This window comes from Phacochoerus africanus, chromosome 8 (assembly GCF_016906955.1).
Source record: "Phacochoerus africanus isolate WHEZ1 chromosome 8, ROS_Pafr_v1, whole genome shotgun sequence".
Classification (NCBI taxonomy): Eukaryota; Metazoa; Chordata; class Mammalia; order Artiodactyla; family Suidae; genus Phacochoerus; species Phacochoerus africanus.
The window spans coordinates 1,075,880-1,100,968 of NC_062551.1; the positions used below are offsets into that span (position 1 = coordinate 1,075,880).

General features: G+C 66.3%; 1 protein-coding gene across 1 annotated transcript in view; it reads right to left on the reverse strand.

Moving 5' to 3' along the window:
* ZFPM1 (zinc finger protein, FOG family member 1) overlaps nucleotides 1-25,089 on the reverse strand; it is a 62,901-nt gene that overhangs the window by 19,158 nt on the left and 18,654 nt on the right. Inside the window, exons 2-3 of the mRNA XM_047790718.1 lie at nucleotides 18,802-18,930; nucleotides 16,395-16,514 (exon numbers count right to left, since the gene is read on the reverse strand). Coding sequence (XP_047646674.1) covers nucleotides 16,395-16,514; nucleotides 18,802-18,930 — 249 coding nt within the window. The remainder of the gene's footprint in view (nucleotides 1-16,394; nucleotides 16,515-18,801; nucleotides 18,931-25,089) is intronic.

Consider the following 25,089-nt stretch of genomic DNA (forward strand, 5'->3'; position numbering starts at 1 on the left):
GCCACCGCCCTCACACAATTCCTGGCCCTGTTTCCTGGCTCTTAACAAGTGCTGGGCCTAATTCATGGGGGCTCCTCCAAGCTCCCCCTTCCCCAAGTGTACAGAGGGGGAGACAGGTTCAAAGAGGTTAAGCAACTGGCCCAAACCACACAGACGGTGGGTGGGATTTAAACCAGCGCCCCCGCATGCTCTCAGCTGGGCCCTGACACCCTCTTCTGGGTCTTTCTGGGCTGAGGCAAGAGGCACCAGTGAAGAGAGGGCTGCTGGGGGGGGGGGGCGCTCTCCAGCTCCGGGGCTGACCCTCCGCTCCGCCCTCACGTCGCCTCTGTGCTGCCTGGGGGACCCCCACGGGGGTTGGGCCGGTACTACAGGAACGGTGCGGGGACAAAGACTAATTTATTCTGGCAAACAACCCCCACAGACGTTATTTCCAGAACAAACACGCTGCGCCGGGATTCAATTTCACCCCCTAAGCGTCTGCGCAGATCCAGAGGAGCAAATCCAGCCTCTGCATATTTCTATGACTTTACCATCCACCTAGGCCTCCACGCCCTCCGATGGCGTCCTGAGGGGCCGGGCCGGGGAGGCCGGGCTAAGCATCCCAACATCTGGGGAGCCCGGCAGCTGGGGCGGCAGGTGGGAGACCTGGGGCCTGGGGACAACGGCAGGGGCCTCTGCCTGGGCCGCGCTCCCCCTGAGGGGCTGGGGCCGGGAGGGCAAAGGCAGCGTGCTGGTGGCAAGGCCAGCCCTGCGCTTCCGTCCCCAGCGCCTGCGTGTCCCGAGCCGCCCTCGGTCCCGGCCTCTCCCAGCTCTGCCCCAGCCGGGGGGCGGGGGGGGGGGGACTCCTTCAGTGAGGGCACAACCAGCAGGCAGGAGCTTCGGAGCTGCCCACCCCATGGCCGGGGCCGCCCAGAGAGCTCGGGCAACCTGCTCCAGGCCGCACTGCCCGGCGAGGGCTGCTGTCCCCTCGCCTAGACCGAAGCCCCGTTCTTTTTTCTTTTAATTTTTTTGTCTTTTTGCCTTTTCAAGGGCTGCACCCGCGGTGTACAGAGGTTCCCAGGCTAGGGGTCCAATCGGAGCTGTGGCCGCTGGCCTACACCACAGCCACAGCAACGGAAGACCCAAGCTGCATCTGCGACCTACACCGCAGCTCACGGTGACGCCGGATCCTTAACCCACTGAGCGCCCCCACGACCTCATGGTTCCTGGTCGGATTCGTTAACCACTGAGCCACAGCGGGAACTCCTGAAGCTCCTTTCTGATGGAGAATTCAGGGCCCCAACCAGACCACCTGGCTCTGGGTTCCACCAAGTGCAGCCTCCCCAGGTCTCTGTCCCCACCAAGCAACAGGCCCTGGCCGGCTGGCTGGCCACCTGCCCATTGCTGGAGGAGCTTGGGGTGCCTCCTGCTGGCCGGCCTCTCCTTCCAGGCTCTGTGCTCATGGCCAGTGGCCTCCAGAGTACAAAGGTCAGCCACCCGGCAGGCCTCGCCCCCACCGGTGGGCTCTGGGATCGGTGTGTGGGTGCCCACTCTGGGGCCACTGCCAGCACCCACTTATCTAATCAGTCTCATCACTCTGGCTGGCCCTGCCCTGTGGCTCCCTGGGGGCTACCCTGTCTTTGGTGGGAGTGGCCCTATCTCAGGGATCCCACTGTTTGCCTTTGATAAAAGTCAAAAAAAGGGAGAGAAAGAGGCGCCAAGAGGGAGAGGAAGAAAGTGCAGGGGCGAGCAGGCCCCGCCCCGGCAGGTTCCAGAAGTCTCTGAGGGCCTGGGCCCGGAGTGGGGGAGGCTGGGAGCCCTGAGTGTGCATCCAGCATGCCCTGCACCAACATGGGAACCAGGCCCAGAGAGGGCAAGCGTCTCTCTCAAGGTCACACAGTAGACGGGGCCATGGGTGTTGGCCGGGCGAGCTGGCCTCTCTGCCCCCTTGGCCCGCTTATTCAGATGCTGGCCTGGCCCCTCCCACCACAGACACACCTCACCTTGTCCCCTGTGATCTGGAACTGAGGGTGGCGGGACCTGCCCATGGTCACCAGCTCTCAAGGTCAGTCCTTTTCCTGCTCTCACTCAACTTGACCCTGCTGAGTGGGTGGCACTGAGACCCCCGGGAGACGGAGTGATACAAGGGGCCAGGGTCCGGCTGTCCTGCGGCTTCAGGCTGAGCAGCCCTTCCCTTTGGGGACTGAGACACCAGCGGGTGATGCCTGACCTGTCAACCCCTGAGGCTCTAGGACGCAGGCGCGTCCCTTCCTGCCTCCTAGGTCACCACAAGGGCAGATGACAAACAGGTGTGGCGCCTGAGGCCAGGGCCCGGCAGAGGGAGCGCTCCCAGACTGAGGGCAGCCAGTGGGGGTCCGGCTGGGCCGGCCCCTGCACGATTCCGGCCAGGCTCTCAGCCCCTCTGGGCCTGGGGCAGTGGCCGCTCTCCGTGCCGACGGGGCTTCCAGCCACCCAGGTGTGGTGCCACGTGACTACCAGTCCTTGCCTTCATGGCAAGTGCCACGACAGCGGGACACGGCCGCAGCCACCACCGGCTGCCGTCTGGGTGGCCCAGGCATGCTGGGGCGTGTGCCGCCCGTGGGCTGGGGCAGAGGCCTCATCACGCGGATGCGCACGCGGCTGCAGCAGACAGGGGCCGCGTTTAGGCACAGCCAGCCTCCTCCTGGACCGTGTTCTTCAAGTGAGTCGAGAGCTGGAGCGGGTGGTATGGGCACCCCGAGACTCTGGGGGCCCACCTGTGCACAGGGCCCGTGGCGGGCACCCTCCCTTCCGCCCCGAGGCCTGGAGCCTCCGGAGTGGGGCCGTCTGCGTGGATGCTGAGGCCCTGCTCACCCCCGTGATCTGGCTGGAGGGGGCGAATCGGGCCCAGGGAGAAAAAGGGCTGGGGCACGGCCAACTCCCACCAGCATCGGGGACACCTCCACTTCTGGGCCCGGGCCTGTTGGCCCGTTTTTGCTCCCCGTTTACAGATGAGTCAGCACAGCCCAGAGGCCCAGGGTCTGGCTCGGAGTCCCGACATGGGACTGGGACAGGCGAGGGGGCAGACCCAGCTCCTGGGGGTGAGAAGGGCCTGTGGGCCGTGCCTGGGTGAACCGGCAAGGTTCACGTGCCCAGGAGGGAGCAGCCGCTCTGCAGGAGGCCTCCACATGGCTGAAGCCGCGTGGCTCTTCCACTGGGGCTGTATCCCCAGACCCGAGCAGCAGTGAGACTCCCACCCAGGCTGCTGAGGGCTTGACACCATTCTCTGAGCTGTCCCGCCCTGCAGAGCAGAAGGCAGACAAACCCATACACCGGAAGACCCAGGGCCACCAGGCACTGACCAGCCAGCAGGTCTTCTGGATCAGGCCACACCTGAAGGCTCCATCAGAAAACAAAAACGGGCGGAGCTTGATCATAAGCCTGGCTGTCGCCAGCGGCCACAGCACCTTTAGACAGGCTCAGACTCCCTGACCCATCTTGGGCCTGCGCTCCCTTCTGCGAATCACGGGGACCTGGCTAAGGAGTTTGGGGCAGAAGCTGGTGGGGTCCATTCCCCCCCACTCTCTGCCTGTTAAGAAAAGCAAGTCTTGACGAGGTCACACAGCCAGCAGGTAGCACAGGACACGGGAGCCCAGACCCCTTGAGCCCAACCCAGGCAGGGCACCTCCTCGCAGCACATCCGGCACGTCGCGGGGCGGGAGCACTCTGGCCCGAAGCAGTCCTATCCCCGTCCAAGGGGGCAGCAACGAGGCTAAGGGGGCAGGAAACAATCCCGATGCCAGGCCCAGACCCACAGCAGGTGGCACGGCCAGGGTGGGACAAGAGCCTGACGTGTGTGTCCAGCGAAGACAGGCGAGGGAGGAGGTGGGCATGAGCGCTGGCACAGGGCAGGGTCACTTGAGCGCCCGGGAGGATCAGCGGCTCCCCAGGGCCCGGGGAACTTCGAGCTGAGAACCAAATCTCATGCTTTAAAAATCAGATTTCGGAGGTCCCGTCGTGGTGCAGTGGAAACAAATCCAACTAGGAACCATGATGGTTCGATCCCTGGCCTCCTTGCTCAGTGGGTTAAAGATCCAGCATTGCTGTGAGCTGCGGTGTAGGTCACAGACACGGCTCGGATCTGCTCTGTGGTGTAGGCTGGCAGCTGTAGCTCCGATTTGACCCCTAGCCTGGGAATCTCCATATGCTGCGGCTGTGGCCTTAAAAAGCAAAACAAAACACCCCCAAAACAACAACAACAACAAATCAGATTTCACATACAATCTGGGGTCTCAGTGCTCGCGGGGAAAACTGGACAGCTTGGCTGAGCCAGGCCATGGTTCCCACCAGACCGCAACCCATTGGAGGCCCACCCAGGCTGCTGCCCCTCGGACAGCAAACACCTTTCCCCGAGACGACATGCCCACCCCGCGCCCATTCTGAGGGCCAGCCACAGGCCAGAGCGCCCCTCGACCGCTGCTGTGTAGTTCGTTCCATTGAGTGCCCGGCCCTGGAGCTGTGGCTGTGACCAAGACGGAGGCCAATTCACCGACAGCAAGGTCGGAGAGGGGGATGCCCCTGGGAGCTGTGGCACAGCAGCCCCGGACGGCCCACGGGGTAGCTGCAGCTTCTCTGCCAGCCCTGGCGCCTGCTGCCCAGTGTGGCTCCTGCTGGCCCCGCCCGCATACAGGCCCCCAGGTCCAGGCGGGGCAGGGTTCGCAGAGCCTGAGCCTCCTTGGAGGGGACGGCCTTCTCATTCACGGTCAGGGGTTTTCAAAGGGCCTCAAGCCTAAACCCTCCTTCCTAAGGAGTTTCCCGCAGCCCCTGCCTTCACAGTGGCCCGTGGCAGGGGCTGGGCTGGAGGATCCCCAGAACCCCTCTCAAGGCCTCCCTGGGGCTGGGACACACCTGCCCCCTGCACCTGCTGCCCTCTCAGGCTCCCCACCCCCACAAGCCCTGCCTAGGAGCCACGTCACGGGCGCGGGGTGGAGTCAGAGAGCAGGTGGCTTTGCTGGGAACCGACGGCAGGGGGGGCTGGCAGGATGGCAGTGCGGTGGCTCCAACACGGGCTAGTGGGTGGCCGCCACAGGGCCTAGGCCGGGGAGGGCCCTCCAGGGGCCGTGACCCTGGATGCCCTGAATGGCCGTCTCTGTGTTCCTGGGTCTCCTCACGTGTGCGAGGGTGGGGGTGGGGAGAGGGGGCACCTGCGGTCCCCGCGTCCCCCCCCCCCGCGGCAAGGTGGAGCGGGTGTGCACTGGCTTAGCTCTTGGCCTCTCCACTGGAAGGTCGGCCCCTTGGGCCGGGGTCCCTGACGGCTAAGTTCTAAGAGCACCTGGGCCCAGCGGGGCTCACGAGCCTGTCTGGGGCACGCGGTCGGGAGGAGGATCTGGGGCTGGACACCTGGTCCCGCCGCCCAGCCGCAGGCCTGGGAGAAGGGGCAGCTGGTCCTGCCAGCCCGGGGGAGGGCGCCCTCCTCCCTGTTCTGCTCTCGCCGCCTGGGCGGGAGGCGCCCTCCTCTGGCCCCAGGGACGCACAGAGGCCCAGGGCTTCCCCACGGGCTCCAGGGGCCCATCTACAAAGAGGTGGAGGGGGGGGCAGGCAAAGAAGGGCCGAGGTCGCCTCGTGCGGTCCCCCGGCCTGTCCCCCGCCAGCCGGGGGAGCGCCGGGCAGGGCGGGTGGCCCCCAGGTGCCACAGTCCCCGCCCCGCCCCCGCCAGCTGGTTCCTGTGGACGTCTCCTCCTATCGCAGGGCATCGCTGGGGATTATTGATTTTTTGACACGGAACAACAGTCGGTCTTTATCGGGCTGAACCCTGGCCCCGGCTAATGTGGCGCTGGGACCGCCTGGGAATAGGCAGCAGGGCAGGTGGGGCCTGGCTGCCCACTGGGGACCCGCAGGGGGCCCCACGGCAGCCTGTGCACGGCGGCTCCCGGGTGCCTCAAGGGGTGAGGACTCACTCTCTCTCCCACCTTCTCAAAAAGCTTCAAAAAAAAAAAAAAAAAAAAAAAGGCAAAAGGCTCTGGGTCTCTGGGCCTCAGCCCCGCACCTGCTCGGTGGGGAGAGAGCCCCATCACGCCTGGGCCCGGGGCCCCGGGGGACCCCGAGGCCTGGGAACTGGGGTGGGGTGGGGGTCCCTGGCTCTCCGGCCCGGCCTCGTCCTGGAGGGCGGGCTGGAGGCAGGACGTGTGATAAAGGAAGGAAAAACCTCCTGTGCAAACAGCTTATCTGGCTCCTATCAGCCCGGCGGCCCGGCCCCGCCCCGTTTTTCCAGGGGCCAACGCCACCGAGGGCCCTTCCTTCCGGTTGGCCTCCGCTCACCGCCTCCCAGCCTGGCCGGCCCACCCTGCCCCATGTCCCCAGGCCTCACCCGCTCGTCCCTTGGAGCCCGATTCTCCTCTGAATGGGCCGGAGGGCAGCCAAGGTCCCGGCAGAGGCCGGGTGGTCGTGAGAGAGGAGGGGCGGGAGGGCTCCCGCCCTGGCTCGGGGCCACCCCCAGGGGACAGTCCCATTCTACCCCAGCTGGCAGGGGGCAGCAGCGGCCCCAAGCTTGGCCACCACGAGAATGTCCTGACACTGCAGCACCCACCGTTGGCCCTGAGCACCTGCTGACCCTTTAGGAGCACCCTTGGCGGCTCCGCCCACAGAGGAGGTGGGGAGGGAGGGGGGCAGAGCTGGGGCGGGGGGCGTGATGCCTGGCCCAAGGCCTACAGCTCCTACTGGGGCACCGAGCGGGCCCTTGAGGATGACCTGGCACAGGGCAAGCCCTGGTCACCACTCTAACAGGCCCTGTGTGCTCGCTGCACTGTGGGGGTGGCAGACACCTGCTCTCAGGGCACTGATGACTCAGCCCTCAACCAGCCCACGCCCGAGGGGCTGCTTATTCCCGCCATTCACAGACAGGAAAGCCAGGGTCAGAGAGGACCTAGCCACAGCGAGGTGGGGTGACAGTCCAAACCCAGGCCGCTGACCACCATCCAGTGCTCTGGCCTTCCCGTCCCTTGAAGCAATGCCAGGGCCAGGGCAGGGCCTGGGAAGAGGGGGCCTGGAGGACAGAGGACCCACACAGTGGGTCCGGCTGGTCCCCAGCCCAGGCGGCTCCCTCCCTCCCCCAGGCCTCTGCTCAGGAGCCCCCAGGGCTCCTCCATGGGGCCTCGGACCGAGGACTCAGCTGCCCATCCAGCCAAAGCCCATGCTGGGGTGTCCGCCTCGGGACACGGTGCATGGTCTCGACACTTGCCCGTCTCTCACCTGCCCAGGTGACTGCTCCTGCCCTATGACTACCCGTGGCCTCTGGCACCAGCTGTCGGGCTGCCCGAGTGCATGTGGGCAGGTGTGGACACGGGCAAGTGGCGGGGGCGTCTGTGTGCCATCTGCTTCCTTTAGAATCACCTCTCCCTTTGCCAGTAGAAATGCTGCAGACCAGCAGAAATAAAAAAATAATTGGCTTGCTATCTCGAGCACAGGCGCGACGTCTGTTCCCACCACCCTGCGCCTGTCCGCGCCGAGATTATTTTTCTGGGGTAAGTTCCTGGAAGCCAAATGCTGAGTCAAGGCGCCTCCAGCCTCAGCACCTGGATGTGTGAGCGCTGGCTGGGCTGGGGGAGGACGGCCCGCGGTGATGCCAGGCCCCCTGCCGCGGGCCGGGCGCTGGCACCTGCCCTGGGGGCGGGGCCGAGGAGGGGCGCACACTGGCTCCGTCTGAAGGGGCGGCAGGACCCCTCCCCCCGCAACTCACAATAAGCCCCCGATAGCATCGCTCATTTCAGGCCCTGCGCAGCCCTTTCGGGCAGGATATGACCAGCCCTCAAGCCGATGGCAGCCCCTTTGTCCCATCTCCAGGGACCGATCTTATCAGCCGCGTCCACGGCCGCGGTAATGGAAACGTGCGGGGAGGAAATAAGTCACGCGGAGACGGAGGGCTAATAATAAATAAATAAATACACACGGAGCCTGGCGCCGCCTGCCCTGCGGGCTCCGCGCTGAGGGTTAGAGCAGGGGGCTGGTGGGGTGACCCCCGCTCTGGGTCTGGGACGCCCCCTGCTGCTCATCCAGCCCGTGGAGTGGCCTGATCCAGCCACCTGCTCCCTGGATGAAGCCTGGTGGGAGGGCAGTGCCGCCTCTGTCTCCCCACAGGGCATGGCCCGACGACGACCCTGACGTGCCCCGGCTGGAGCTGTGTGACCACCGGGCCCAATCTGCGCCCCGGGGGCCTGCACAGCCCTGCGCGTGCCTGGAGGTGCCACCACAGTCGCACACGGCTCCCCGCCCCCTCCAGCCATCCTCAGCCCTCCTGGTTCCTCCAGACGCTTCAAGTCCGAACCCCGTCCCACAGAGGGCACGGCGGCCCCAAGGACCCCAACGCAAGAGGTGACGGCCAGAAGCCAGGTCCACCCTGGTGTGTGACTGGGGCCTGGCAGGCAGGAGTAATGGGATGGGAACAGGGTGGGTGACAGGAACCGTGACAGCACAGGTCTGGTGACAGCAGCAGAGCCCTTGCTGCCCCTGGAGAGCGCCCAGCAGGAAGGGCAGCAGCACCGACGAGGGTGACAGTGCAGGCCTGTCCCCGTCCTCCCGGGTGTGCCGCCCACTTACGGGGATGCCCTCAGGCCACACAGACAGGTTGCGGTGAGTCTGGGTTTTGGCCTAAGAAGGAAACTTCTGGAAGGGGCCGCGATCCCCCCCCCCCCCCGAGGCTCCCAGGTGGGGCCTGGTGGGCCTGCTCCTCGGCCGTCTGGGAGGCACTGGCAGGGCAAAGGCGGACGCTCGGACACCCAGCCTGGGGCGGAGGGGGGCTGGGGGCTGGCCGGCCGGGCAGGAAGCCGGCGGGAGGGCGGAGGAGGAAGCCGGCTCGATTAGCGCCCAGGGCTGAGATAGGCTGCCCGGCCACAGATAGCCGCTCCCGGAAGGCGGGTGAGGTCAGCGGGCAGCGCGGGGCAGGCGGCCAGGCCTGGGCCCCCACCCGCCACCGGGACGGCCGAGGACCTGGGCCCCGACCACGCTCTTCACAGGGCACCCCGTGGCCCACACTCAGCCCTGGGGCAGGGTCCACCCGGCCGAGGGGGGCCGGGGAACCGCGCGGGACTGGACCAGAAGGGGCGGGCGAGGGGCCGCTCCCGGGAGGTGGGACTGCGGGCTCCATCCCTGCTCAGCCGCCCAGAACCTCGCTGGGCCTCAGTTTCCACATCTGAACTGCAGGAGCACAGTGCCTGCTGCCCAACTCAGCCTCAGCCTTATTTCCTGTGTCCTCCCTTGAGCCCCTACTGTCCACTCACCACGCAGCCGCCAGCTCTCCCCCCACCCTCCTGGTCCCCCTGCCGGGCCTGGGCACTGGCCAAGCGAGCAGGTACGCGGTCGTCCTGGGTGCCGCAGGGCAGGCTCCCTCAGCCCGCTGAGCTCTCCGTGCAAAGCCCCTGGGGCGAGGGGCGAGGGGCTGCCGCCTGCCGTACCCCTGCTGAGCTTCCCTGCGCCCCTGCTAAGCCTCTGCACTGGCTGCGGCTCCAGGAGGGCAGTAGCTGATCGCTTCCGCTCACACCCCCAGGGTCTCTAACCGCGCACACGCAGGCGCTCGATCAACGAAAGTGTGAGTGAGGGCGCAGGTGCGCTCTGCGCTGGGCAGGCTGATGGGACGGCGGTCAAGTCTTGCTAGAGAGCGACCCCCCGATGCCCGCCCCTCTCATGGTCCTGGCCCCCATGGGACCCCGAGGCCCAGGCCTTTGTCAAGGGTGCAGGCTGCAGTCAGAGCTGGGCCATGGGGCCCAGGTGCTCCGGGTAAAGAACCGCTGGCAGCAGCGAATGGGCTGCTCAGGGCCCAAGCGTTGGCCACCGAGCCACAGGGAAGGCCAGGGCCAGGCCTGAGGCTCTGCGCAGGGAGGCGGGCATGGCTGTGCTGTGGGGGCAGCGCTGGCCGGGCTCAGACCCTGCCTGGCCTGGGAGCCGATGCTCTGGGAGGGCTGGAGAGGGTGTCGGGGAGGACTCGGGGCCTGGCGCACGCGGGCAGCCAGCCACCCGTGGCCCATGCTGGCCCAGGCCTGTGATGCCAAACCCCATTTCTAAGACGACCCGTTAGAGACTGGCCCCCTGTCTGAGCCCGCTTCCGCCCTCCGGGCCCTGCACTCACCCGGACCCAGCTGGGCACACCTGGCCTCCGCCGGGCACATCACCCCCAGACAGCAGCTGGCTCCTTCCCTTGTCTGGTCTTTGCTCAGACGTGGCTTATGCGGCCAGCTCTGACCACCTGACTCAGAACTGCCCGCTTATTTTATTTTATTTTTTTATTTTTATTTTTTTTTGTCTTTTGTCTCTCTTTTTTTTTTTTTTTTTTGCTGTTGTCGTTGTTGCTATTTCTTGGGCCGCTCCCGCAGCATATGGAGGTTCCCAGGCTAGGGGTCGAATTGGTGCTGTAGCCGCCGGCCTACGCCAGAGCCACAGCAACGCAGGATCCGAGCCACGTCTGCAACCTACACCACAGCTCATGGCAACGCCAGATCATTAACCCACTGAGCAAGGGCAGGGACCGAACCGGCAACCTCATGGTTCCTAGTTGGATTCGTTAACCACTGCACCACGACGGGAACTCCTGCCCGCTTATTTTATCCCAGAGCCTCAGCCCCCTCGGACATGTGGCAATTTCCCCTCTTGGTTGTTTAGTCTTTGTCTTTCTGGGCGCCTGGACTCTGCCGGCACCAGGCAGTTACAAGTGTTTGTTGAGTGAATACACGACCTTCTCTTGTCCATTCCTGAGCTGCAGGTTGCAAACTTCTTTGGTTCTATGGTCTGTCACCCCACAACACACCTCCCATTTCTGCCAGTACCTGCCAGGTGCTCAGCAAACTCCTGGGAAGGCCGGCCGGCACTGGGGACGCCCGCCCCCCTCCCTCGCTCCCTGGGACCCCTCCCAGGTCCTGCGTCTGCGTCTGCTCAGCTGTGAATGGGGCCGCTGAGGACATCCGTGCGGACCTCCCTTCCCAGGGCGCCAGAAGAGGCAGCTTTAACCTGGCCGCTGGGTCTGGTCGCTGGAGCTGACCCCAGGCTGACCCCCGCCATCCACCGTCGCCCCCTCCTGTGCCCCTCCCCCCCGGCCGCTAATCTAAGATAAATACGCCTATCGGGCCGCAATGCCAGGCCCGGTGATAACACAAAATAGCTGAAATGATTTTTCCCACCCACGCACGGCGGGAGGGGACGTGCAGCCAGGCCCTATCGGCCCATCTGCCCAGCTGCCCATCAGGACAGCCCGTCCTGCCTCGGCCTCCCGCCCACCACTGCCCGATAACAAACCTTGAGGTTTGCATAGAAACTCCAGGCAGCGAGATTAGTCAGTGGAGGGCAGCCCAGACAGCCAGCCCGACGCCCTTGCTCACGCTCCAGGGGCAAGGGTTCCCAGCCTCTGGTGGGCCCCCAGAGCCCAGGCTCCAGTTCCCGTGCAGACGCCCCCCGCTGGCCGCCTTCCCTGTTCCTGGAGAGGCTCTCCCACTAACCCCCATGGCACACGGCAGCTGCCCAGCGCCCCGCCTAACAGCCCACCCTCCACTCTAGGCCAAGAGAAAGGAAGCATCTCTCTGCGGCCCGTGGCCCGAGCCCAACCCTGACCATCTGTGCCCATCCCGTCTCTCCCCAGCATCACTCCGGCCTCCAGTGCTCCAGCCGCAACCATGCCATCTGAACCTCAGGGCCTTTGCACATGCCAGCTCTGTGCCTGAAGGCCCTTGGCCCACTCTAATTCATCCTTTAGGCCCCACCTTGGGGATGGGGGAGCCCTCCTACGGTGGGGTCCTGGCCCAACCCCCTCTGCCAACCTGCACTGCACTGGGGACTTGCCAGCCTTCCCACCTCTGCCTCTAGGGCCTGGGATGAAGTGGAGGACAAAAAAAAAAAGTGACACCTGTTGTGTGGCAATTACATGCTGTGCCGTAAAGGGGGTCACCAGGAAAGAGTGCCAGGCCCAAGGCAGAGGTAAAGGGGACCCCACTCCCGGAACTGTGAACTCATGGCCAGGTCACAGACCTGGCCCCCGTTCCCAGCCTGTGGGACCCAGGCCACCCTCACGGCCACCTGACCAGCCCCCAGAGCTCGCAGGGAGCCCCTGTGGGCCTCCTGGGTTTAGCTCCTCGCCCCCTATAGCCGCCCTCGGGCTGCGAGGGCCACGCCGCCCTAGACAGGCGGTTGGAGAACCGGACGGAGACGCGCTTGCTTAGGCCCGCTGGGCCGGGACCTTCGGGCCACCCCAGGCAGGTCCCTGGGGGCTCCCGGACGCCTGGGGACCCAAACCTGGGCCTCACCCCCCAACTCACTGCAGCCCCTCCCTCCGTTTTCTTGTCACCCAGCCAGGTGGGCGAGGTCACGCCGACTGCCACCGGACAGAGGCTCCGACGGGACCACGAGGTGGGTGACAGGCCTGGGACCCCACAGCTGGATGGGACCCTCAGGGCTCTCAGTCCTCACGGGGGCCGGCCTGTCTGCTGGCCTCTGCTCTGCCTGGGTGTGACGTGGGGCGGGCAGCAGGGCACTGGTGAGCCTGTGCCCTGATGAGCAGAGGCCTCGGCCCGCAGGGGGTCACAGATCGTGGCCCCTCGGCATCCGTGTGTCAGAGTTTTGAACAGCCCGCCCCTCTCGCGCACAAAGTCATCTCCAAGATAAAGATACCCAGCTCTCGGGACCCCTGCTGCCCACCCCCCCTTCAGATTTGGGCGGGAGACTTAAGGGGAGACGGGGACACGGCCAGGCCAGCTGCGCCCCGTCCCCTCCCCACACAGCCCGGACACAGCAGCGCTGCAGCCCTGCTGTGCTCTCGCCCACTCTCCCTGAGGCAACCTGAGGGGTCCCCTCCCTCAGGACCGGCTCCCCAACCTGGCATCCTGCTCAGGCCTCAGCCCCAGGGTCTCATGTGGGCTCCGCCTCCACCCGGCCCCTCCTGTCTCCCACCCTCGTGGGCCTTCGTGCCCGGGTCACCCTCTGTCTAGGACGCCTCACTCCCCTACCCCCCCGGTCCCCAGGGGGCCCGCCGGTGTCGTCGGAGCTCAGTCCTGGCAACTCCCAAGTCAGCATTTACCTGGCCCCACTCTGCACGGCCTCTGTGCCCATCTGTCCCCACCAAGGCGGGGGCTGCAGCCCTGCTGCTCAGAGGAAGCCACACATCACCACAGAGCCCAGGCTCCTGATGTCAGCGGGGGGCTCCTGATGTCAGCGGGGACTGCTGGGCCGAGGTGCCACCACCAGGAGGGGAGCAAGAGGCGGCTTCTCCCTGCGCTGCGCCTGTGTGCACAGCTGGGCAAGGCGCATGGTGACTTCTGCCTGAGACTGGAATTCTGCTGTCCCAGAGAACACACCCCTCCTGTCCCAGAGAGCAGGTTGACAACATTGAGCTGGCTCTGTACCAGGCTCTCCACGCCTGCCTCATATACATGAGGAGACCAAGGCTCAGAGAGGTCAAGCAACGAGCCCACGGCTGCTCAGCAGAGCTCAAAGGCAAAAACTCTGGAGAACTAGCCCCAGGCAGTGGCGGCGCTGCAATATCTGAAACCCAAGGTGACCCCCTGCAGCCTGGTTTGGGAGCTCTGGGGTCACCAGGTGGCAGGTGGGGCCGGAGAGGGTATGTGTGGGGGCGGTGACGAGGCCAGGTGATGACGGGTGGCTGGCCCACAAGGGCCCCTGGGGAGGAGGGAGCTGGAAGGGCTCCCGCCTGCCTGGTGCCTTGAGGGTGTCTTCTGGGGTTGTTGCGGCCATCTGCTCGGGGCCTTGACCACTCCAGGCAGGGCAGCTGGCAGCACCCACCATGCAGCTGGAGAGAGGCCCTGAGGCCAGCCCCTGTGCCAGGCTGATGTCACCTGTCCCTGGGATCCTGCAGCCTCAGCAGCTCCCTGGGCGATGGGTCTGACCCAGAAGCCAGGTCCTGGCCAGCGGATGGGCTGCACCGGGTGTGTGCCGAGCCCTGGGCTCCGGGGCGGCCGGGTGCCCCTCGGGAGGCTCAGATGGGAAAGTGAGGCGTGGGGCCCCGTCAGCACAGGGTGGACTGGGGTGGGCCTGGTGCCCCCACCCAGAGGGCAAAGGGGGGGGTGTCCCAGCCGGCTTCACCAGCTGGGTCCGGGCCTGCACTTTTCCCTGGAGAGTGGGGGCAGGAGGGTCCACCTGGGGCCAAGGGACAGACTCAGGCGGGGAGCAGCCACAAAGAGCTGGGACCTCCAGGTGAAGGCCCCCGGCATACCTGTTCCCAGCCCTTCCCTGCTGGGCACTGCCCTTGAGGACGCCGACCCCGCCGGCCCCGGCAGAGGCCCGCCGCCCCACCGCCAGCACGGCGGCCCCTCTGAGATAAGAGCCCGCAGCGCCTCTCCGGCTTCCCGGCTGGATGATAAGCGTAGCCTGTTTGGGGTCTGATAGGGGGCGGCCACCACGGCGGTTGGCCAGCGGCCGCTTATCGGCACATCGCTGCCCACTGCACAGAAATTGCTATCTGTGGGGGCCGATAGGGCGCTCCCAGCACCCGAGGATGCAAATAGCGCAGGGAGCCCCTGGGTGCTCCCCAGCCCAAGCCACGGCCCCCATGGTCACCCCAGGGCCAGCCCTTGCTCAGGGCCAGGCTCCCACCTCCAGCGGCCTCCACCTTCCATCTGTCAATGGGCAGGTCACTACCACTGCTGTAAGGGGGACAGGGACCAAGTGGGGATGACTGAGCCTGGCATTTACAAACTCTCCAGCTCTGGAGCCAAGTGGTAAGTCGGCACCCTGGCTCTGCCACTTCCCAGGTGGTGACATGCACAGGGCCCTGTTCTGCTCTGTGCCTGGGTCTCTCCGTAAAGGGAGGACCGCCTGGCACATTCCTGCCCATGTCCCCCGTCCAGCCCCTGCTGCCACAGCCCCGCGGCCAGTCAGGGTCCCACAGGCACACAGGTGGTCCCGGCACTGTGTGAGTCACTGGGCTGGGGCAGCGCTGTGGGTGCCTTCGTGTCACCTGTTCTGGAGCAGGGAAGTCGAGGCAGAGCAGTCGGACCCCAGGCCCTCGGCACATCCCTGTGCGTGGAAGGGCCTTGGTGTCCAGCAGGTGGGCGTCTGGCTCTGCTGTGCCCGACTGGGCTGTGAGGGCCTTGCACACACCTGGCCTGCAGCCCATCCTGGCCAGGCGCTCCTCGTGGGGAGACGGCATGCTGCTGGCATGTCCCTGCTGGGGCGCCTGGGCCCTCCCCTGACTGTCACTGGCATGCTGAAGGGCAGCAGTATTGCCTGCTAGATGCCCATTCCTGTCCTGTGGGCAGCGGAGGGGATCCCCGCCTGTCTTACCCAGGATGCTCTGCTCCCAGGCAGCCCCATGGCCCATCCAGGAGGGAGGCTGGCCGGGGACTCAGTTTCCCTGGGGTCAGGGTCACCATCTTGGCTGTGACCACCAGGCCACCCCCTGCTCTCTGGGCCTCGGTCACCCGCCTACTGCGGGGTGGATGCGCTGCATCAGCAGGGGGACCGGGAGGCACACGTGCCACCCCACCCGCTCGGCCCCGCACAGACATTCCCAGTCGACCCTGGCTCTCTTTCCTTCACACCTTGGGATCCTGACGAGGGGGCCACGTGGCCACCAGAACCACACCTGCGGGACACCATCTCGGACCCCCCGGGGCTGGTGCAGCCTTCCCACTGCCTCACCACGGGCTTCCTCGCCACTGCTCACTGACCACACAGACCCTGCTTGCTCAGAGCCGTACATCTGTACACAGCAGGTGCTCAATGTATGCTTGCCACGTGCATACCTGCCAGGCGCTGTGCGCGGTTGCTGTTCCATCCCTCTATTCACCAGGGACCCTGCCTCCCCCCGCCCCTCATTGACAGCTCCGGCCGGGCCAGCGACAACAGCCACACAGCGCACAGTAAGGCAGCCCGGACCCGCCGAGCGCCATCAGTGCCCACGGGGAATCAGAACCGGCCTGACGCCCAGCCCGGCCTACGCGTGCCGACGGCAGGGACGGGGAGGCATGGGGAGCACATCGGGGGTCCTCCCAGGACAGAATGCCAGCTATAAGCTGGGGTGGCACAAAACCACCTCCAGAGACCCCCTCGCCTGCTCCCTCCTGGTGCTGCGGCCTCCCCACGTGGTTCCTCTCCCAGCCTGCACAGCCCTGGCACCCCCCCTTGCTCCTTTGCCTGGCTGTCCACACCCCCTGGGTCCTTTCCCAGCCAGACCAGACTCTGCCTCCCGGGAATCCTCAGAAGCTCGTCTGCTGCGGGGCTGGGATTCAGCTCTGGGCGTTGGCCGGCTCGGTGTCCACCACGATGCCACAGCCCACAGGCTGGCTGCATTTTGGACCAGGCCTGGGCCCGGTGGCTCACCACCAGCCTCCCTGGCCAGCAGGCCAGGCCCGTCCTGTCACGGTGGCCAGATCCCAGGGCTCCCGGAAGGCTGGCCCGGGCCGCCTTGCAGAGGCACCACCACCAGACCCGGCCGCAGCTGCGGTTACCTGGGCCGCTCCAGGGGCTGCCGGCCTCCTCCAGCCTCGCCTCTGGCTCCTGACCCTCCGTCTCCTCGGGGCCTCCTGGGGACGTGGGGGGCAGTGGTGGTGTCGGCGGAGAACTGGCACCTGCAGAAGGGAAAACCCTTAGGTTCCTCTGAGCCTCTGGGCACTTGTCGCCCGCCCAACCCACCCTGCGGCTGGGAGAGACACTGAGGCCCAGGCGGGCGTGTGTGCCCATGGCTGCCCCCTAGCTCGTTCTGATGGGGGGGCAGACAGTGCAATTTCCCCCCGGCCTTTAAAACCCCTCAGCCCCCATCATTAATTGCAGCAGAAAGAAGGACTCTACCAGCTGCTGTTAATAATTAGAGCGCGGGATGGCCGACCGGGCACGCCCAGGCCAGCGGGCACACGCGCGCCCCGGCTCCCTGGTCTCCTTTGCCGGCAGCTGGGGGCCCCTCCGCCAGGCCCCGCACCCAATTCCAGCCCAAAGGGCATATTTGCCTTCCCTGCTGGGCCCGATAACCACCACGGCCCCCAATCGATGAGGTCCCATAAAAGCCCCCCCTTGGTGACGTCACGCGCCCGGCAGATTATTAATACCCGCGATAAGGGCCGTGATTAACATCAAATAAATCAATCACACAGTATAAAAGTCCTATTATTTTTGGCTATAAATCAACGTGGCTGGCATCTGAGCTCCAGCCACTGCGGGAGCCGCGCTGGGCCCGCCCGACAGGCAGATACTGCTCCTGCCGCCTTATCGCGCCCATCAGCGCGTTATCACCGCGGCCTGTGCCAGGTGCAACCCCGGCTGTTTTTTTCCAGCTCCTCCCCGGTCCCGCCCCCACCCCGTGCAGCCCGGCTCCCAGATCAGATAAAGGCCCCGGCTCCCCGGGGCAAAGTCCACCGGTAACCAGCCGCTCGCCCTTTGGAGAGCGTGGCCCCCATGAGCGCAGAGCGCCTGGTGGGGATGGGATGGGATGGGACGGGACGGGACGGGACGGGACGGGACGGGAGCCCCTCTCCACCCCATGGGCCTCCGGAGGGGCTCGCGCCCAGTTACAGCTGTGGAAACCCAGGCTCGGCTGGGCCGGGCGCGGAGCGGTGCGGCGCGGCAGCGGTGATGGTGGCAGAGATAACGACAGCTGCAGACGAGAGCGCCGGAGCCCAGGACCCTCCACCCTGTCCCCTTTCGAGCCGAGGGTGACTGGGGCCCCTGGCCTGGCCTCCTTCTCACTGTGAAGCCCTGGTGACCGGATGGGCCTGACACTGCGGAAAGGACACAGGCCAGCAGGCTTCAGAGGAGGCGGCTTGTTGGGGCCTGTGGCCACCCTGCAGAGACTCTGACTCAGGGACATTTTGGGGATGGGGTCCCGAGTGAGAAGGAGCCCCCAGTCAGCCCTGCTGGGCTCTCCTGCTGTCCCCTCTCTGTCCCACCCCAGGGCCTTTGCACGTGCAGTTCCACACGTCTTTCAGGGCTTGCCACCCTCCGAGACAGCCCAGCTTGCCGTCGTGTGTCCCCCATGGGACCACGGCCTGGGGGCACCTGCCTCCGGGTGCCCAGGGCTTAGTGGTACTGAGCAGAGCTGGGAATAAGACAGCCACCCACAGCAGGTGGGGGGGCCAGGCTGGGGGGAGCAGGACTTAGAGCGAGAAGACCAGGCAGAGCCCAGCCCCTCGTCTGCCCTCCACTAACCCCCGGCCTCGGCCCCCCCCAGGGCCTCCACCTCAGGGAGGCCCCTCTTCCCGGGGTCTCTGGGGGTCGCCAGGGTACCGCTGGCTGGAGAGGCTGCCCTGCTTCGAGGGGCCTGGCCTGAGGAGGTCCTGCTCTCGGCTTCAGAGAAGCGCCCCCGCCCCGGGGAAACGGCCACCAGGAGGGATTCCCGGTGTCCAGGACGGGGCGGGCGGTGGGGGAGGAAGCCACCAGAGCCCAGGCCGAGGGTCAGCTCCTGCTGGGGGGCTTTAGCCAGGCTCACACCTGACCTCCCCGGGCCTCACTCCCCCGTCTGTAAAGTGGGCTCAAGCCTCACCAGCAGAGCGTGCTCTGTCCTGAGCGCCATGTGCGCACGGCAGGCGTCTCTGTCTCCTAGAGGCTGCGCTTCGGGGGTGTGTGGAGGCTTTGCTGAGGCCACTCAGGACCCAGGAGAGCCCCTGCCTTGCCCAGGCTGGACCTTCCCCTCGGGCCTCAGGCTCCCCGTCCGCACCACGAAGGATGGGGCTTGCAGACGCTTCAAGGCGTGCGTGCGCCTGCCTCGTGCCCCTGCCCCGGCTACCCGGCCCCGACACCGCCAAGCGCAAGGCCAGCTCATAGCTGTGGCAGCTGAGTGCGAACTGGCTCCCGTGAAGTTGGCAGCAAGGATGCAGGGGCGCCCCGGGCGGTGGAGCCCGCCTTCCGCACCCACCACTGGCTCACCTGGGCTGGAAGGGCTCAGGGGCTCAGGCTCCCCCAGGGCCTCTGGCTCCAGCGCTGTGGCCTCCCGCTCCAGGAGGCTGGTGTCCGCGGCCTGGGCCTCTTCTCCGGCCTCCATGTCTCCGAGGGAACCTGCAGACACAGCCCGAGAGGAGTTGTGAGGCGCTGGCCCGCACAGTGCGCCCCGCCCCGCTCCCTCCTGCGGCCTCCTGCCCGCTCCCCGCACAGCCCTGAGCCCGGAGGAAGGGGCAGGGTCTCGGCCTGACACGGTCAGAAGCCTCGAGGGGGCGGCCAGCCGCTCAGGGGCTCCGTCAGGGCTCCCCAAGATGTGACCTGTGATCCCCACCTTTGTATCAACCCCAACCCCTGCACCCGCTCCAACGTGTGGGGGCCACTGCCCCGCAGCCTCTGCCGGCTTCACAGCCCACCGCCGCCAGGGTTCCGGTCCCAGCCCCCACCTCGCCTCCGCCGAAGCGCATGGGCCTCTTCCGGGCAGGGCCCCCGGGGGGCTGCAGGCACACAGCTGGGGGCTTCCCAGGGCCCAGTGCACATCCATAGCCCCCAAGGGCAAACACCTCTGGGGCCTCTGCACCGCTGGTGCCTGTACCCAGGACCCCTCCTCCAGGAAGCCCCCACGCACAGGGTCTGAGGTCTGGGAGCCTGCTGAGGGTGGGGAGCACGCAGTCACCGGATTCGAGGGCTTGATGCGGCACAGGTGGGCACACAGGTGTCGGCAGTGGAGAAGAGCCGGCCCTGGCCATTCTTCTCTGAGAGCGCCCGTGGGTCCTCTGTGGACCCTGATCCGCCCCACGCACCCGTGTCCCCCGCAGGCCTCCAGATTCTAGCGCTGCACATGCGGGCCCACAGGTCCCAGCGGCCCCAGGACACCTCAGAGCTGGAACCCCAGGAGGAGGCGGCAGTGGAAGCTCGCCTCCCCGGGCCGGGCTCGGACCATACAGAACCAGCCCCGGGCTAAGGCTCACTGTCTCCTCAGCCAACTCGGGCAGCCTCTGGACGCACGCCCCAGACCCGCTGGTCTGTGCTCTTGGGACAGGTGGGAGGCCCACCGCTCCGCGGCCTCTGGCAGGATGCCCCGGTGGGCAGCACACGGCACACCTGGGGGCAGCCCGTCTGCCGGCCTCTTCCTAAAAGCCCGGGAGCTTCTGTGGCTCATTTGGAGCTGGGGAGGGAGGCTGGAGCCGTGGTCCCTCCTGCCGACGCCCGGGGCCTTGGCCGGGGCTCTGGGGACAAGCTGCGAAGGCCCTGCTTTCAGGGGGCTGCAGAGACCACAGCCCTGGGCTCACAGCCGCCACGCCCGCCTCTCCCAGCACCAGCTCCCGCCCAGGCGGGCCTCGGCCACGCAGGGAGGCCCCCACCCACCCTGCTCCTGGCGGGTCCATTTATGGGAGAACAAAGGCGCCGCTCCGCACAAAGCGTGACAGGAGCGCGAAGATCTAGGCTGCCGGCCACGGCCCATTTATTCTAATGCCGCTAATTCATTCCGGCACAATTAACCGCGCTGATAACACAGGAGACAATTGCCAACCAGCAAGTGGCTCCAGGCCCACAAGCGGGAAGTGACAGGATGTGACGTGGAGAATCCCGCCCTGCAGCCGCCCTAGCGTCCCCCTGACACTCCCAGGGCCACCCAGCTAGGCACCCGGGTCCCCACCCCTCCTCCGGCTCTGGAGGCTGGGCTGAGACGCTGCTGCTTCCCGGGGTGCCCTCTGCTGGGAAAGACCCCACTCGACCCCTATGGGATCCTTTCTGCCCAGACACCCCAACAGTGGCCGGGCCAACCCTAGGCCAGGCAGGCAATGCCCTTGCTGTGTGACCTTAGGCAAGTCACTCCACCACTCTGTGCTCAGAAACCTTAAGAGCTCCTGCCCCACAGGACAAACCACGGCTTCCACCTGTGGTGGTGTGTTCAGGGCCTGGAGTGCGGTGAGTGTGCGCAGAATCTCCACTGCCACGACCATCAGTCACACCCGCTACTGCCCCGCGGGGCCTGGGAAGTGGGGCCGGCACGGAGAGGGGGCACGGCTCTTGGCAAGCAACGTGGGCAGCATCCTACACGTGTCTTCCCTTAAGCCCCCTGCCTGCCTTGCAGCCCAGAGGTGTGGGGTGGTAGGGAAGTGGGCAGAGCAGTGGGAAAGGATGGGGAGTGGGGGGGTCCCTGATGTGACACCGCAGGCAAGTGCCTGGAGCTCCCGGCACCTCCCGGCTGAGCCTGTGTCACGCCAGCTTTGCAGATGAGTCCCCAGAGGCCCCCCAAGGTGGGCTGACCTGCCTGTGGCCTCACAGGAAGTCCCCAATATGCCCCCTCCAGGAGGCTGCTCAGGCTGGCCCACCTCCATGGAGGGCACGGCCCACGCCTCCCCTCTCCCTGCAGGTGACGTGGGGTGAGGGTGACACTGGCCCCAGTGCCGGCGGGGTGGAGGGCCCTGTGTCCAAGGCCGAGCACCCATCTGGGGGCGTCCTTGGGGGACGACAGTGGTCACTGGTGGCCAGGGCAGTGCCGGGTGCGGCCCCCGTTGCCTGGAGCCCCTCGGTTATCACAGCGCGCAGACGGCCTGCAAGCCGATCCGCCTCCCGCTCATTAAGCCGGACGCCGCAATGGAAATGAAAACATAATAGCTATTTGATTGGGGGTGAGATATTTTGCATATTGGCTCGGCGCTGATAGCGGAATTTCATCAACTCCCTTTTTTCATGCTTTAAAACTGAATTAGGGAGACAGGCTGTGTTCGGGGGATGATCCCGGCTCCCTCTGAGTCCGGGCTGCCGACGACGAGCGGTCGGCCCGGCTGTGATGGCGAGGCAGCTGGGGTCCTTTTCAGGGACGGCCCCAAAGAAAGCTGGGGCTGACGGGTGACGAGAGGACACAATCCCCAACGTGACCCTGGGTGAACCTGCCAGGCGGGTGCCGAGGGGGCGGCTCAGAGCACTGGACTGGGAGTCCGGAGGCCCTGGGAGAAGCCCCCCCTGCCCCTGCAGGCTGTGCCGGCCGCTGGAAACATTAGTGGAAGAGGCAGGGCAAAGCCCCAGGGAGCCCCCCGCCTGGACAGGGCGCCTGACCACGGGCGTGGGTCTGTCCCGAGGCCCTGCCGTGTGGCCGCCCGCGACTCGGCCACAGGTGCCTCTGCGGGAAGACCCTGGTGTTCTCTGCCCAGAGGAGGAAGCAGAGGGGTGGACACCTGCCCAGGCCCCCCTCCTGGGTCAGGGCAGGTCATGGACGCAGGCCCGCTGGCTTGGGGATGGGGTGGGCACTGGTGGGCATGTGGCCCTGCTCTTCCCCCCACACTCTGGCCTGCCTGGGAGGTGCAGACCTGGGAGGGGCCCCAGGCACGGCCTGGAGAGCGGTGGACTTGAGCGCCAGACACCTCCTCCATTTACTCCTGAAACCTCCCAGGCCGGCTCCCCGCACCGGGCCCTGGAGACCCCGCAGCAGCCAAGACATACCCTCCCACCAAGCCCCCCCACGAAAGAAACATGAGTAATGCAAGTGTGGCCACTGCCACCAAGGAGAGGGAGGGTGCCAGTCCGGGAAGGCTTCCTGGAGGAGGTGGCGGGTAAGTGGACACCTGGAGTGGACAGGAAGCTGCCCGCAGCAGGGGCTGGGGCAGAGCACTCAGGATAGAAGGAGCAGCGGGTTGCAGAGGCGGTGCCTTCTGGAGCCCAGGCTTCCCCTAACCTCATGGCATGGGCTGGGGTCGGGGTTCAGCAAAGTAGTGCCTGGGGAGCCGAGCACAGACCTGGGGTTATTATTACAAGTGCTGTTATTGTTTCATCTTCTCGGGGTGGGGGTGGGGGTGGACAGGGGTGCGTGGGCTGAGGGGCGAGGCTGGAGGGAGGCGAATGGAGGCCAGGGCCTGGGCAGGGCAGTGCGGGCAGCGGAGAAGGACCTCCAGGCTGGCGCAAGGCCCGGCCTCCTGCCTCGCTGGCCCTGGTCAGCTTGTGGGCCGGAGGGCGCTCGGCGCCACCAGGGAGAGACCCTGGCCTCGGGTGGCACACGGTGCCCGGATAAGGACCCGATAACACGAGAAAATGCAACAGACTCAGACTTTCCCAGCGCTGCACAGCGGGGCAGCTGGGGCCGCGGCGGGGACGGGCCCATCTTATCCCTGACCCTGACCCTGACCCTGACCTCCTGGAGTGAGATCTCTGGTGAGTGACCCCCTGCCCCCCGCCCAGGAGGGGCTCTGGTCCAGCTGCTGTTTGAGGACGAGGAAACCCAGCTGGGAGCGCAGAGGCGGCCCGGGCCCCTGGGGACCAAGTGGCCTGTCTTTCTGCCCAGTTCTCACAGGAGCTGAGCCGATTTCCGGGCCGAGCCGGATGGAAAGAAGCGAGCGAGAAGGAGCCTCGGCGGGGAGGGGACAGCGGGACCCCAGGCCAGGGGCTTTGGTGAAGGGAGCCCCGGGGCTGGCAGCAAAGAGCACAGGAGCAGGTTCCCAAGACCTGGTCAGGCATGAAGGGGCCATATAATCAGAACATAAAAACTTTCCAGCACTTAGAAGGGAGGTGGGGAGTTCCCGTCGTGGCGCAGCAGAAACGAATCTGACTAGGAGCCATGAGGACGCAGGTTCCATCCCTGGCCTCGCTCAGTGGGTTAAGGATCCAGCGTTGCTGTGAGCTGTGGTGCAGGCCGGCAGCTGTAGCTCTGATTCGACCTCTTGCCTGGGAACCTCCATATGCCACGGGCACGGCCCTAAAAAGACAAAAAGGAGGGAGATGAGTTCTGGTTCGTTGCCCCCGCAGGAGGGGCTGGGGGCCTGGAAGGGTCCCCTCACAGCCACCCTCCCGTCAGGATGAGGCCCAGGACGGAGGCCAGGCAGTGTCTACCTCCTGTCCACTCCCAAACGTGGCCGGAGGCTGCCACGTGTCTCCAGCTGCCCGCGTGGGGCTCAGGCCCCCAGCATGGCCCTCCCGGCCCCAGCACTCTGTCTCCCTCCACTCGCGCCCCCAGCCACGGGCCCCAGCCCACGCCGCCCCTCGGCCAGGACACCCCCTGTCCAGCTGAGGCCTCCTCCCCCCTCAGTGAAATCCCCCCCAACAGGCTGGGTGGCCCCCGACGCCTCCCCCTTGTGATTCTCCCATGGGGTGGGGGTGCTCCTGAAGCCTGGCCGCCCCTTTGCCAGAGCCCGGCAGGACGAGGGAGACCTCGCGGGCCACTTTAGTAGGCGCCACAGCCACCCTGAACGAGCCCCGCATCAGGTGAGACACAGGATCTGGGCGGAGCCCAGAGGGGTCCGAGTGTCAGGCTGGGAGGAGTCCCACCGGCTCCCGCTGTGACCCTCCAGCAGCCCTTCTCAAGCCAGAATCAACCCCCGCTGACAGCTAGGGGACCACAAGAAGGATGCAGGCGAGATAACCTCGGCTTATTCGAGTGGGCAGCCTGCCCCGCGGAGGGGAGAGCCTGCACCTCTGGATGTGCTGGGGACCCAGACACCTGGGCCCCCCCCCCCGCCCCAACAGCAGGAGTGGCCCTGGGACAGAGGAGACATGGGAGCGAGCAGCCTGCCTTCCGCCAAGGACCAGCTGGACGGCGCTGGAGAGCTGCCTTCAGCGGGGGCTCACTTCTTCCGGGGCAGAGGGGAGGGGGGCAGGTGGGAGCCCAGACGCCCCGCCTCTCTCAGGTTTGGTCCCCCTCGCGCCTGTGGCCAAGTGATCAGTGATTCATCTGCCTTTGTTGCCAGCTATGGGCCACACCTGTGGCAGGCGGACATCTCGCCCCGCATGGCCTTGGGCCAGGCCCTGGAGCTGCGGGTGAGCACACTGGCCTGAGTAGGCCAGGCCACGGAGGGTGGCCGGTCACTGCCACAACACACCGTGGGCCACCAGAGGCCAGGGAGCGCCCTTGGCCTGGAGGAGAGCTTGGATGCTCAGAGCACAGCCCGCAGGGCCTCCCCTCACCCCCGGCTCTCTGGGAACAGGGACCCTGAGCTCTGACGAACCAGAGGGCTGTGACCGACTTCAGCCTTTAGCAAACCGAGTATCTTTGGGAGATCTGGTTCACATACAGTGGAATTCCTCCTTTCAGGTGGAAACAAACCCGACTAGGATCTGTGAGGTTGCGGGTCTGATCCCTGGCCTGGCTCCGTGGGTTAAGGATCCGGCGTTGCCGTGAGCGGTGGTGCAGGTTGCAGACGCGGCTCAGACCTGGCGTGGCTGTGGCTGTGGCCTGGGCAGCAGCTGCAGCTCTGATGCGACTCCTCGCCTGGGAACCTCCGTGTGCTGAGGGTGTGGCCCTAAAAAAAATAAAAGAATCCGTCCTTTTCAGTGTCATTCAGC